The 13,534-nt window shown below is 61.7% G+C and overlaps 2 protein-coding genes across 3 annotated transcripts; one reads left to right on the plus strand and one right to left on the minus strand.

Annotated features, from left to right (window-relative positions):
- Positions 1–311: 311 nt before the first annotated feature.
- Positions 312–5,144, minus strand: LOC125126770 (serine protease 41-like). 2 transcript variants are annotated; one of them, XM_047779166.1, is made up of 6 exons: positions 5,078–5,144; positions 4,950–4,979; positions 4,517–4,682; positions 3,551–3,834; positions 1,055–1,209; positions 312–678 (listed from the first exon to the last, which is right to left on the minus strand). In XM_047779166.1, the coding sequence occupies exons 1-6, from the start codon at positions 5,142–5,144 to the stop codon at positions 421–423; spliced, it is 960 nt and encodes a 319-aa protein (XP_047635122.1). In that variant the 3' UTR covers positions 312–420. The 2 variants fall into 2 exon arrangements, with proteins under 2 accessions (XP_047635122.1, XP_047635123.1); XM_047779167.1 differs by lacking the exon at positions 4,950–4,979 and having other exon boundaries at positions 4,517–4,728; positions 5,097–5,144.
- A 4,071-nt stretch (positions 5,145–9,215) lies between these two features.
- On the plus strand, positions 9,216–13,122 carry LOC125126771 (testisin-like). Its single transcript, XM_047779168.1, has 4 exons — positions 9,216–9,263; positions 9,632–9,843; positions 10,526–10,809; positions 13,100–13,122. Exons 1-4 carry the CDS (start codon positions 9,216–9,218, stop codon positions 13,120–13,122), a joined length of 567 nt encoding a protein of 188 aa, XP_047635124.1.
- Positions 13,123–13,534: the final 412 nt, after the last annotated feature.

The following is a 13,534-nucleotide window of genomic DNA, read 5'->3' on the forward strand; positions in this document are numbered from 1 at the left end:
GGAGCAGGACCCGAGCGCTAGGGTATTGGGGGCGTTTCCTCCGCAGCACCCCCACGCCAGCCTTCCAGGCCCCCAGGAACTCTGGTGCTGCTCATGTCTTTCTGGAAACTAGCTTTCTGATCGAATTCCCTGAGAGGGTTCTGCTGTGGGCGTCGGCAACCTGCATTGCACAGGCGGTGGCCGATGATTCGGGAGTTAAGGAGCCGTCTTAGGGTGGATGGGACAGGGGTGACCCTGAGGATGTCCAGGAAGCCACCTGGGTCCACAGAACACTCTGCATGGCATCGACTTGAATACGCACACGTCTTTATTAGCAAAGGGGACAGAAGGGGACTTGTCCTGGTCCAACAGGAAGTTTTGCCACTGGGGTGCCCCCAGCCCCTGGTGAATGTGCCAGGTGCTACAGTAACTGCTGCACCCTCACGGGCTCAGGTGTGCACAGACCAGCTGCAGGAGTTGGGGAGCCCAGAGCAGAGGGAGGCAACTGAGCAGCAACTGAGAGGCACCTGGCCTGGGGGTGCTGTGGGCCACCAGCTTCTGGATCCAGTTGAAGTAACTACTGACGTTGGTGTAGACACCGGGCCGGTTGGGCCGACCACAGCCCACTCCCCAGCTCACAATTCCAATCTGAATCCACAGCCCTTTCTTTTTGCAGGCCAAGGGTCCGCCTGAGTCACCCTGGGGAGCAGTGTGGTTGAGCGAGGCCTGGGGCGGGGCAGGAGGGGGAGCCGAGCAGCTGGGAGAGCAGGAGGGGCTGTGGAGCAGGGCAGACTGGCTTTAAACCCCACCCCTCCCCCTGGAAGCCACCAAGCCTCAGTTTCTGCCTCTGCAAAGTGGGGCAACAGTCTATCTGCTGGATTTCATATAAGGATCAAAGAAGGTACAATTACTATAAAAGGGGAAGCTTGTTTCCCAGGCTGGAAAAATGGGGTCTACAAAGGTTTTTCTCATGAACAAACTCATGAGGGAGGATTGGTAGGGGGTCAAGGGGGTTTCTCCCAGGCCCAAGGTCGGGAGGGGTGGTACTTGGTCTCATTGAGGCAGGACTACTCACTCTGCAGGTGTCACGGCTGCCATCCTCAGAGCCAGCACAAATCATAGTATCCCTAGTGCTACTGTGGTAAACGGGCTGACGGAACAGGAAGGAACACCTGGACTTGTTTATGATGGAGACCTGCCCTTCCTGGAGTGCGTAGGGAGGTGGCAGTGCTGCCAGGGTCGAGGGTGGGAAAGAGAAAGACAACAACTTTAGCTTCTCCTCTGCCATCTGGGGAAGGGGCACCCACAGTGCCTGGGACATTGCCTTTGATTTTACTCCTTTAGCCCAGCACCCAGCACATGGTGGGGGAGGAATAATATCACAGAAGAGCCCAATGGAGGGACAGGCTGTTACAGCACCTCCCTGAGACTCAGTTCCTCTCTCTGCAGCAGGCAAATGACAGACGCTGCCCAAGCCAGTGGGGAGAGACCTTGGCTGAAGCATCCAAGGTGGGGGAGGGGGCTGAAGCAGCTGAGCTTGATTATAATCAGCACATTCTAGCCTCAGGATCCTGGCTGAAGTTTTCCCAAATTTGATGAATGGTATGAATCTACACACTCAAGAAGCCCAACAAACTCCGAGTAGAATAAACACAAGGAGATTCACATGGAGCTAGATTTTCATGCAAATATCAAAAGGCAGAGATAAAGAGAAAAGCTTGTAAACAGCAAGAGAAAAGCTACACATGAAGTATAAGGGCTCTTCAAAGAGATGACAGCCAAATTCTTTTCAGACACTCCGGAAACCCAGAGGCAGTGAGATGACATGTGCAAAGTGCTAGAAGAATGAAACGGTCAGGAGTTCCCATCACAGCTCAGTGATTAACGAACCCGACTGGGAACCATGAGGTTGTGGGTTCGATCCCTGGCCTCACTCAGTGGGTTAACGACCTGGCATTGCTCTGAGCTGTGGTGTAGGTCACAGACGAGGCTTAGATCTGGCATTGCTGTGGCTCAGGCATAGGCTGGCAGCTACAGCTCCGAGTGGACCCCTAGCCTGGGAACCTCCATATGCCACAGGTGTGGCCCTGGAAAAGACAAAAAAAAAAAAAAGAATGAAGTAGTCAACCAAGAGTTCCGTATCAGGCAAAACTATCCTTCAGAAAAATAAAGGCGGAGTTCCCGTCATGGCTCAGTGGTTAATGAATCCAACTAGGAACGATGAGGATGCAGGTTCCATCCCTGGCCTTGCTCCATGGGTTAAGGATCCGGTGTTGCCATGAGCTGTGGTGTAGATCAGACGCGACTCAGCTCTGGCGTTGCTGTGGCTGTGGTGTAGGCTGGCAGCTACAGCTCCGATTAGACCCCTAGCCTGGGAACCTCCATGTGCCACAGGTGTGGCCCTAAAAGACAAAAAAAAAAAAAAAAAAAAAGGCCAGATTAAGACAGTCCCAGGTAAACAAATGCTAAGAGAAGGTTCATCATTAGTAGGCCTGCCCTTTAGGCAAGGAATGAAAAAGGGTGCCCTTCAGGCTGAAATGAAAGGAACTTAAACCCAGAGAATACAGAACACTGGTAAAGGTAACTACGCTGGAAAATATAAAAGCTAATATTATTATTGTTTCGATTCATAATTTTCTTTCCTATACAATTTAAGACAATTGCATAAAACAATAACTATAAATCTGTTAATGGTTACACAATACACAAAGATGTAATTTGTGACAATAACAATTTAAAGAATAGAATTGTATAGGAGCGGATTTTTTTTTGGTCTTTTTGTCTTTTTAGGGCCACACCCGAGGTATATGGAGGATCCCAGGCTAGCAGTTGAATCGGAGCTGTAGCCCCCGGCCTATACCACAGCCACAGCAACACCAGATCCGAGCCACATCTGCAACCTACACCACAGCTCATGGCAACACTGGATCCTTAACCCACTGAGTGGGGCCAGGGATCGAACCCACATCCTCATGGATGCTAGTCGGGTTCGTTAACCACTGAGCCACGACGGGAACTCCTGTCAGATGGTATTTGCATGAAGTGTCCATTGTGGGCAACTCATGGGCAGAAAGCCGGTTAGTGGCTGCCAGGGGCTGTGGCCCTAGCACAAGGGGGAATATGGAGTAACGGCTAATAAGCTGGGGATTTATTTTGAGGTGATGAAAATGCTCTGTAACGAGGTAGTGCTGATGGTTACACCACTCTGTGAATATACTGAAAACACCCTGCTGAACTGGATGCGTTAGGAGGGGTGAATGTGAGAAGCTGCGAATAAGAGCTCAGTAAAAGAGAAACAGCGCCTGCTGCCTTTCCGACAAGTCCATCCAAAACTTTGCACACTGCTGCAGGGGGCCCAGGCCTGCACCAGCCTCCCTCTCAACTCTGCTGCACAAGGGGGAGCCGAGTGTGCGGACAGAGAGCCCTGGTCTTTAAGGGGCAGCGGGAGCGGAGAGCCAGCGTGCGGAGCATCCAGGCCAGGCTAGGGTGCAGCCCAGGTGGGGGCTGGTGTGGCTGGAACTGGGTCTAGAGGATAATGCTCCCTTCCTCACCCAGCTGTCCCCCATCTCACGCTTTTTCTCACGGATGTGCCCCCAGCCGGTCACCCAGCAGTTGGTCTGGTTCTGGAACTCCGAGGAGGAGGCCGGGACACAGACGGGCTGGATGTGCTTGCTGTAGGTGACGGAGGAGGCCAGCCGCAGCAGGGCAATGTCGTTCCGGGAAGGCGTCACCCGCTCCGAGTACAGAACGATATCCTGAACCCGGTAACGATGGAGGTAGGCTCGCAGGCTCCAGAAGGACGGCATGGCGGTCAGCTCGCCAAACTGGACCGTCCATTCATCGGGATTGGCGCTCCTGGCAGGGGAGCAAGACGCAGTCAGGGGCCCTCGGAGGGACCCGGCCACCTGAGCTCACCTGGGGCTGCTCCCTGAGGGGAGACCCTGGAGCGGCGGCAGCGGCGGCGGTGGCGGGGCGCACCCCACCCCCAACACCATCAGCAGCCCTTCCCACGGTCACGGAGGCCAGTGCAGAACCGGGGAGCGCCCAGAGGCCTGCTGGGGACCGGGTCAGGGGCAGGAGGGGGCCTCCGCTGCTGGCTCAGGTGCTCAGGCACTCAACCGCCTGTCACCTGCCAGAGCCCTCCTCAAAAGGGGACAGGCAGATGCACAGGCCAAACAGCAGGCCACACGCCAACCAGCTTCCCTGGCGCCTGGCGCCACACGCCTGGCTCTGGGTCCCGCACCCACACCCCGGAGCTGCTGGGAGGGGACGGGCTGAGGAAGCTGGAGCCTGGTGGGGCCATGTGGGGACAAGGGCAGAGACGAAACGGTGCATGGGCGTGTTCAGCGAGAACATTCTGGAAGAAACCCCCCAGGGTTTCCTCCAGGAGCACTGGGGCGCGCTCGCGTGGGTGGAACGGGCTGCAGCCAGGCCTGGGTCTCAGGGGCACACGACGGCCACGTCCCGTGCCACCTGCACGCAGCTCCCGGGGCAGACCCAGGGCCCGGGGTCCGCGGCCCGCCCGCCCCCTACTCACTCTTGGAAGCAGTGCGCGGCTGAGAGCACCCAGCGGCGGTTCAGCAGGCTCGCTCCGCAGAGGTGGACTTTCTTCCAGCGCAGGCTGCCCTGCCAAGGCCAGCGGCCAAGCTCTGAGTCCTTTCCACCCACCACGCGGGACTGGATGCCCCGGAGGCCACATGGCCCTGGGATGGACAGACGGACACCAGGCTGAGCTTCGGGACGCAGGCCCTCCCCGCCCACACCTCACCCACCAGGCCGCGCCAAGGGAAGGGGCGCCCCGGGGACCCGCCCCGCGCGGCCGCCCCTCCCGCCAGGGGCCCATCAGTTACATGTGAGCAACGACGAGTTCTCGAAACCTGGCGCGGGGGAGAGCAAACCATCAGGCAGGCGCCCGTCGCCCTCCCGCCCCGGGGCCCAGCGCGGGGAAGCGCGCCCCCTGGACGCCTTACCTGGAAACAGCAGGTCCTTATCCTGCAACTCTGCGGGCGGGAGAGAAGGTGAGCGGCTCTGGCTCTCCGCCCGCCCCCTCCTTCCCCCATCGCCCCTGGCGGCGCCGGCGGCCCCCGCCTGAGCTCACCCGGCCTCGCGATTTCCACTCGCGCCAACAGCTGCGCCAGCAGCAGCGCCCCGACCCGCGCGCCCATGGCCTCTTCTCCCGCCGCCTGGCGCCCCCTCTGCTTCCGCCCGCTCCGGGGGGCCCGCCTGGGGCGCCCCCTGGGGGAGAGGGAGCCGCGCGAACCCTGGCCTGTCGGTGGGAACGTGGCACCTCCCAGGGCCCCAGCTTTGAGCTTCTGCTGGGGCTGGGTCCCCCGCCTACATGCCTTGCTAGGGCCCCGGAGCCGCGGCACCCGAACCATCCCTTTCTTGTCTGCAGCGCTGGGGACCTGGCTGCCCGCCCCCCCTGCCCGAGGTGGCCCTCTTTTCTATCCACTGCTTCCTCCAGGAGGGACCAAGGAGCTGGCCCACAGCCGGGACTCCCATGAAAGCACTGTGTTATCTGCTGTTAAAAGTGATGGACCAGAGTTCCCATTGTGGTGCAGGGGAAAAGAATGACTAGTAATCCTGAGGTTGCGGGTTCGATCCCTGGCCTTGCTCAGTGGGTTAAGGATCTGGCATTGACGTGAGCAGATAGCAGATGCAGCTCGGATCCTGCATTGCTGTGGCTGTGGTGGAGGCCTGCAGCTGTAGCTCTGATTTGACCTCCATATGCTGTGGGTGCGGCCTTAAAAAGCCTTCTTCCTGTTCCTGCCTTGGTGCAGGATGCAGGTTTTCGCAGGGATCTTCTCCCCAAACCCTCCCTGGACAGCCACCTTCCAGCACCTGCCTAGCCTCTGCCCCCAGGAGAAGCCCCCTCCCAAGACCTGTGGTCTCCTCCCTTCAGAGCCCCCAGCCCTGGGCCCAGCGCCCACCTCCCATATGTCCCCAGTGGGCCCTATGTTGCCCTCTCGCCCTTCCTGCTGCCATGTGCACCTCTGGGGACAGAGCCTGGTGTGCCCTATTCCTGGCCCACCATTCCAGGCTGAGTCCCAGGGAGCACATGTGCTCCAGGGCTCCTTGAGTGGTTTCTGGGACTCTTTGAACTGGTTTACAGCTCTGTGCTGGGCCGGTGCCTTTGCAGGCACGTCTGTCTGAGAGGCAGTAAAGCTTGGCTGGAGAAAGTGCTTCTGGCTGGTGACCTGCCCTCCCCGCTCCTCAGGCCTAGAGGGTGCGCATGGAAGGACCTCCCGCATGTGGGAGCTTAACCCACAGGGCACCGCTTGACACGGCAGCCCCGCAGACAGCGTTACTGTTATCTCCACTTTTCCCGCAGGAAAGGAGGGCTGCACACCCCGGGGCTTGCCCACGCTCCCTCCCCAGCAGCCCTGCCCTTCGGCTCGGTGGGCAGCAGAGCAACAACATGGCCTGGGGCCCAGCAGGGCTGGGGCTGCATCCCCATCACCCAGACGCGGGTAGTGAAGGCTCCAGGCCAGGCTGGGCTGGCTCTCCATCTTGTTCTCTCCTTCCCCAACCCCCGTCTGTCTTTCTGGAGAAGCCTGGGGACTGCTGGGGAGGCAGCAGCAGGAGGAGGAAGCACAGGGCAGGGACCTCAGGCGGGGGTGGGGTGTGACTGGGGGCCCTGCTGGACACTGCACAGGGCAGAGGAGACAGAGGGGGACAGGCTCAGCCCCTGTGGGTGGAAGCCGCAGCCTTGGTCCCGAGACTCCACCGGACTAGCCCAGCCTCTCCCAGCCCTTCGACTGCCCTCAGCAGCCGCCCCCCAACCCCATCACTCACATGTCACTTTCCAGAGCTTTCTCCACAGCATCCAGTCCTTGCTGCCTAGCTCACTTGAACCTGGGCAGCCCTCCCTCAAACCTCTGGCCGCAGGGCCTGCATGTCCCTGTCATTGCTGTCTGCCTCCAGGGTCCTTCTGATGGCCAGAAAGCCTGGGAGCCCCCCCGCCACCTCATCCTAGTCAGGGTAAGGGACAGGTAGGGCAGGGCTGTGGCTGAGGAGGCCACCTGTAGGCCACCACGAGATCGAGCACAGCCGACCTGACAGAAGGAGCCTGTGCTCAGTCCCCAGTGTCATCCAGCATCCAGACAGCAGCTGCGGGCTGACCACCAGGGACGTTGCTGTGGTCACGGCACACGCAAGGCACCACACACTGCCTGCATCCAACATGCCAGCCAGGACCCCGTGCTGGGGTCCACCAGGCAGGGGCATGCCAGCCCCCTACCTCTACTCGCTGCCTTGCCCAGAAGACCCGATACACATGCAACCATGGACGTGAACTCCCACTGCTATCGGCCACCTTCTCCAGGCTGCTTTTCCTGCAGGCAACTCGTGGGATGGCAGCCAGGTGTGACTATGGATGACAGAGGAAGGGGAGACATGCTCCTTTCCCCCACCTGGGGGGCCCGGTGACCTCCGAGGGGCTCCCTGAGCCTCCACAGCACTCCTCCTGGGCCAGGGGACGGGCAGGTGCCTCTGTGCTGGCGACAGGGACCTCCCAAGCCAGACAAACCTCCCCCGAGTCAGAGCTATGCATGCCACGCTCTGCCAACCTGCAGCCCTCCTCAATTCCACCAACGTTCACTGGATGTGTCACACCCGATCCTTGGAGGCAGCCGACGGCTACACACACACACTTGACCAAACGAGATCGGTTTGGACACTGCTAAGTTCTGGAAAGAACATGCAACAGGTTGGTGAGAAGGACGGTCAACAGGGGCACCGTGGGGTTTGCTTTAGAGGGGAGGGGACGGGGAAGCCTTGCCGACGAAGTGGCATGAGCGCTGTGCGTTGAATGCCCAGAAGCAGCCCCTCACGAGACCGTGTCTGTGCAGTGAGTCTGCAGGGAGAGGCCCCCCCGGAGGCCGGAGCCAGCTTGGCATTTAGTAGGAAGGGACAGTGGGCAGGGGACAGGCGGGTGGTCAGAGGGAGGAGCCAGCTTGGACACGAGGTTCGCAAGGGTGGTGGGCAGCCCCGAGGATCCGCACAGGACCCGTGGCTTAAGTAAGCCGCCGTGAGGAAGGGGCTCCTGGGCGTTCCCTGCAGCCCCAGGAAGCAGGCACTGGGTCTGTGTCTTTTGTTAGGAGCCACACTTAGCTGTGATCCACGGAGCTCATGGGGGCAGTGCCAGGTTGCCAAAGGCCACAGAGGGGAACCATCTTATGGGAAACTCAACCCCCTGCCATACCCAGGGGCCAAGTCTGCCCCCAAGGCCACCAGCCTGTGCCCACGTGCCCCCTCTGCAGTGTGTGAGGTCAAGGAGGTGTGATGAGGAGTTCCCACTTTGGCTCAGTGGGTTACAAACCCAACTCATGAATGAGGATAGGGGTTTGATCCCTGGCCTCGCTCAGTGGGTTAATAACAATCTGGCATTGCCGTGAGCTGCAGAGTACGTCACAGACACGGCTGGGATCCGGCGTGGCTGTGGCTGTGCTGTAGGCTGGCAGCTGCAGCTCCAATGCGACCCCTAGCCTGGGAACTTCCATATGCCGCACCTGTGGCCTTAAAAAGCAAAAGAAAACCCCCAAATCCAAGACCCTCACTTCCCCAAGAAAGGATCCGGAGAGAAGCTTCTCGTGGCTCAGCCCCACAGTCCTAGGTCTCCAATCCACACTCAGTCTTTCTTTAAGGGCCGAACCCAAGGCACACGGAAGTTCCTAGGCTAGGGGTGGAATGGGAGCTACAGCTGCCGGCCTGCACCCCAGACCCAGCAATGCAGGATCCGAGCTGCATCTGCTGCTTACCCGGAGCTTGTAGCAATACTGGATCCTTAACCCGCTGAGCAAGGCCAGGAATTGAACCCACTGCCCTCAAGGATACTAGTCGGTTTCATAACCCGCTGAGCAAGGGGGAACTCCCAGTGAGGTTCTGTTAATGTACTTTCACGGGAGTCCCGGCTGTGGGCCAGCTCCTTGGTCCCTCCTGGAGGAAGCAGTGGATAGAAAAGAGGGCCACCTCGGGCAGGGGGGGCGGGCAGCCAGGTCCCCAGCGCTGCAGACAAGAAAGGGATGGTTCGGGTGCCGCGGCTCCGGGGCCCTAGCAAGGCATGTAGGCGGGGGACCCAGCCCCAGCAGAAGCTCAAAGCTGGGGCCCTGGGAGGTGCCACGTTCCCACCGACAGGCCAGGGTTCGCGCGGCTCCCTCTCCCCCAGGGGGCGCCCCAGGCGGGCCCCCCGGAGCGGGCGGAAGCAGAGGGGGCGCCAGGCGGCGGGAGAAGAGGCCATGGGCGCGCGGGTCGGGGCGCTGCTGCTGGCGCAGCTGTTGGCGCGAGTGGAAATCGCGAGGCCGGGTGAGCTCAGGCGGGGGCCGCCGGCGCCGCCAGGGGCGATGGGGGAAGGAGGGGGCGGGCGGAGAGCCAGAGCCGCTCACCTTCTCTCCCGCCCGCAGAGTTGCAGGATAAGGACCTGCTGTTTCCAGGTAAGGCGTCCAGGGGGCGCGCTTCCCCGCGCTGGGCCCCGGGGCGGGAGGGCGACGGGCGCCTGCCTGATGGTTTGCTCTCCCCCGCGCCAGGTTTCGAGAACTCGTCGTTGCTCACATGTAACTGATGGGCCCCTGGCGGGAGGGGCGGCCGCGCGGGGCGGGTCCCCGGGGCGCCCCTTCCCTTGGCGCGGCCTGGTGGGTGAGGTGTGGGCGGGGAGGGCCTGCGTCCCGAAGCTCAGCCTGGTGTCCGTCTGTCCATCCCAGGGCCATGTGGCCAACGCGCCGTCCCGACACGCATAGTGGGTGGAAAGGACTCAGAGCTTGGCCGCTGGCCTTGGCAGGGCAGCCTGCGCATGTGGGGCTTCCACCACTGCGGAGCGAGCCTGCTGAACCGCCGCTGGGTGCTCTCAGCCGCGCACTGCTTCCAAGAGTGAGTAGGGGGCGGGCGGGCCGCGGACCCCGGGCCCTGGGTCTGCCCCGGGAGCTGCGTGCAGGTGGCACGGGACGTGGCCGTCGTGTGCCCCTGAGACCCAGGCCTGGCTGCAGCCCGTTCCACCCACGCGAGCGCGCCCCAGTGCTCCTGGAGGAAACCCTGGGGGGTTTCTTCCAGAATGTTCTCGCTGAACACGCCCATGCACCGTTTCGTCTCTGCCCTTGTCCCCACATGGCCCCACCAGGCTCCAGCTTCCTCAGCCCGTCCCCTCCCAGCAGCTCCGGGGTGTGGGTGCGGGACCCAGAGCCAGGCGTGTGGCGCCAGGCGCCAGGGAAGCTGGTTGGCGTGTGGCCTGCTGTTTGGCCTGTGCATCTGCCTGTCCCCTTTTGAGGAGGGCTCTGGCAGGTGACAGGCGGTTGAGTGCCTGAGCACCTGAGCCAGCAGCGGAGGCCCCCTCCTGCCCCTGACCCGGTCCCCAGCAGGCCTCTGGGCGCTCCCCGGTTCTGCACTGGCCTCCGTGACCGTGGGAAGGGCTGCTGATGGTGTTGGGGGTGGGGTGCGCCCCGCCACCGCCGCCGCTGCCGCCGCTCCAGGGTCTCCCCTCAGGGAGCAGCCCCAGGTGAGCTCAGGTGGCCGGGTCCCTCCGAGGGCCCCTGACTGCGTCTTGCTCCCCTGCCAGGAGCGCCAATCCCAATGAATGGACGGTCCAGTTTGGCGAGCTGACCTCCTCGCCGTCCATCTGGAACCTGCAAGCCTACTACAACCGCTACCAGGTGGCGCGGATTTTCCTGAGCCCTCGGTATCTGGGGTCCTCGTCATTCGACATTGCCCTGCTGCGGCTGGCCTCCTCCGTCACCTACAGCAAGCACATCCAGCCCGTCTGTGTCCCGGCCTCGTCCTCGGAGTTCCAGAACCAGACCGACTGCTGGGTGACCGGCTGGGGGGACATCACAGAAGATGAGGGTGAGGCTGGGGACCGATGGATCTGGGGTGGGGACAGGGGATCACGGCATGGTCCACTTGTTCCAGCCACACCAGCCTCGGTGGCCCCCACCTGGGCTGTGTCCTGGCCTGGCCTGCATGCTCCCTAGACCGGCTTCGCTCCTGCTGCCCCATAAAGAGCAGGGCTCTCTGTACCCACACGCAGCTCCCCCTCCCTCCCCCTTCCGAAGACTGTGAACCAGAAGCCAGAGCGGGAGGCCCCCCAGGCCGGCGCCCTCAGCCTTCCCGGCTGTGTCAGGAAGGCCCTCTTCCCCCCCAGCACCCTGCTCTCCCACCCACCGTGCAGCCACCCAGCCTCCCGCCTCTGGCTTCCCCATCCCTTCCGCATTCGAGGGGCATCCTCTCCCTGCGGTGCCAGCTTATTTTCTCCCCTTGAAATGTCAAGCCTTGACTCCCCGCTCCATCTCTGTGGGCTGCCCCCGCTGGCGTGAGCTGCCACCCCCTTCTCTCTGATGGCACATCCTCTGAAATCGCTAGGCACAGGCTCCCAGGGGTGCCCTGGGGGCTCTAGACTCTGGGATGGGACTGCCCCTCCCACGCTCCCTGGCCCGGCCCATGCCTGCACCATGTGTAACCATGGCAACCGTGAGAGCTGATGCTCCTTTGGGGCTGTGTGTACCTGGAGCTGTTCTGGGCCCCAGGAACCCTCTTCCTTCTGGAGCCCATCTACCCAGGAGGCTGGGGGCATCCTCTTTCCTACTTTATAGATGAGGAAGCTTGGAGGGACCTGAAAGTTGCCCAAGGCCCCAGGGGTCATTGGCCTACAGAGGGCAGTGTCCCCGAGGTTAAAGACCTGGAACCAGGGGTGACAGATGAATCTGTAGGAGACCTGCCCTCACCCCCGGCCTTCCCCTTCCCCCAAAGGGACTGAAGAAAGTGCCCCTGTGCAGACTTCCTGTGCCCACAGGCTGGGTGTGAGCCAGGAGCCCCTCCAGGCAGCCTGTGCTCCTTCCCCTCCGCTGACAGGCGACCACATCCAGGCCCAGGCTCAACCCTCCTCACAGGGAGCAGGCGGCTTCTGGAGTCCCCCGACTCCCCAAAGCCCGTGGACCCCGTACCCTGGGCGAGGCACTTTATCTAACTGCGCCTCAGCTTCCTCATCTGTGAAATGGGATCATAATGAGGTGGTGGGTTCAATCCCTGGCCTCGCTCAGTGGGTTGGGGATCCATCATGGCTGTGGCTGTGGGTAGGCTGGCGGCTGCAGCTCCGATTCAACCACTAGCCTGAATCTCCATATGCTGCAGGTGAGGCCTAAAAAGCAAAAAAATAAGGGGAGAGGGTAATAATAGTTCCCACCTGAGAGGGTAGCTCTAAGGCTTAAAAGGGCTCACATGCAGGGACATAGCGGAGCGCCCGGCAGACAGGAAGCTGTTTGCACACCAGGGCTCATGGTTGTTGGGGGTCGCCATCGTCGAGGATGAGGTGATTCTGGGTGGGATTGAGTACCTGGACACATCTGGGTTCACATCAGGCTGCGGTGGTGGGGGAGGGGGAGGGCAACCCTGCTCCTGAATCTTTTTTTTTCTGTGTATGCTTTTTAGGGCTGCACCCGTGGCATATGGAGGTTCCCAGGCTAGGGGTCCAGTCAGAGCTACAGCTGCTGGCCGACACCACAGCCCCAGTAACGCAGGATCCTAGCTGTGTCTGAGACCTACACCACAGCTCACGGCAACGCCAGATCCTTAACCCACTGAGCGAGGCCAGGGATCGAACCTGCGTCCTCACGGATGCTAGTCAGATTCGTTTCCGCTGCGCCACAACGGGAACTCCCCTGACTCTTTTCTTTCCTGAGAGTGGGGCTTTGCACTGTTTCCTGGGGTGGGGGCTGCAGGAGCGCACCTTGGAGCTCGGCTCAGACCCCGGGAATGCCCAAAGGCACAGGGACAGAGCTCCAGGGCCACCCCACCTCCTCGGCTGGCTGGATCCCGTTAATCCTAAACCGTCTCGGGGACACTAGCCCTGCCCCCATGCGTGCTGCGGTCTCCCCCACTGGCTCAGGCAAGGCCGGCGCTGTAACAGCACAGCCCCCCCCCCAGGCCCCTCTGTGAGACGCTTCGTCCCCATGGCGTGCTGCACGCGGGGCTAGAGCCGAGGGGTCAGGGGCGATGCCCTAGGCTCTGGGAGGGAGGGACTCTGCCCTGGAGCCTCCACCCTTCCTTCCCACTCAGTGGCAGAGGAGAGGCTGAGGGTGCCACCCTTCTCTGTCCCCTCAACTCCTTGGCAGTGCTGCCATCTCCCCACACCCTCCAGGAAGTCCAGGTCGGCATCATTAACGCCACCATGTGTAACCACCTGTTCTCACTGCCTGATTTCCGCCGCAACATCTGGGGAGACATGGTTTGTGCCGGCGACCCTCAAGGCGGCAAGGATGCCTGCTTCGTGAGTGTCCCTCCTGCCCCCAGCAGGCCTTCGGGGCCCTGGCATCCCACCCCCACCGCAGCCCCACCCCCCAGGCCTGAGGGCAGCCTGGATCCTAGCCCCTCACTGGCTCCTCCTGTGAAGCCCGGGGGGAGAGGCTCTTGCCCCACTTTGCAGAGGCAGAAACTGAGGCTTGGTGGCTTCCAGGGGGAGGGGTGGGGTTTACAGCTACTGCCCAGCTCCACTGCCCCTCCTGCTCTCCCAGCCGCTCTGCTCCCCCTCCTGCCCTGCCCCAGGCCTCGCTCACCCACACTGCTCCCCAGGGCG

This window comes from Phacochoerus africanus, chromosome 5, assembly GCF_016906955.1.
Source record: "Phacochoerus africanus isolate WHEZ1 chromosome 5, ROS_Pafr_v1, whole genome shotgun sequence".
Classification (NCBI taxonomy): domain Eukaryota; kingdom Metazoa; phylum Chordata; class Mammalia; order Artiodactyla; family Suidae; genus Phacochoerus; species Phacochoerus africanus.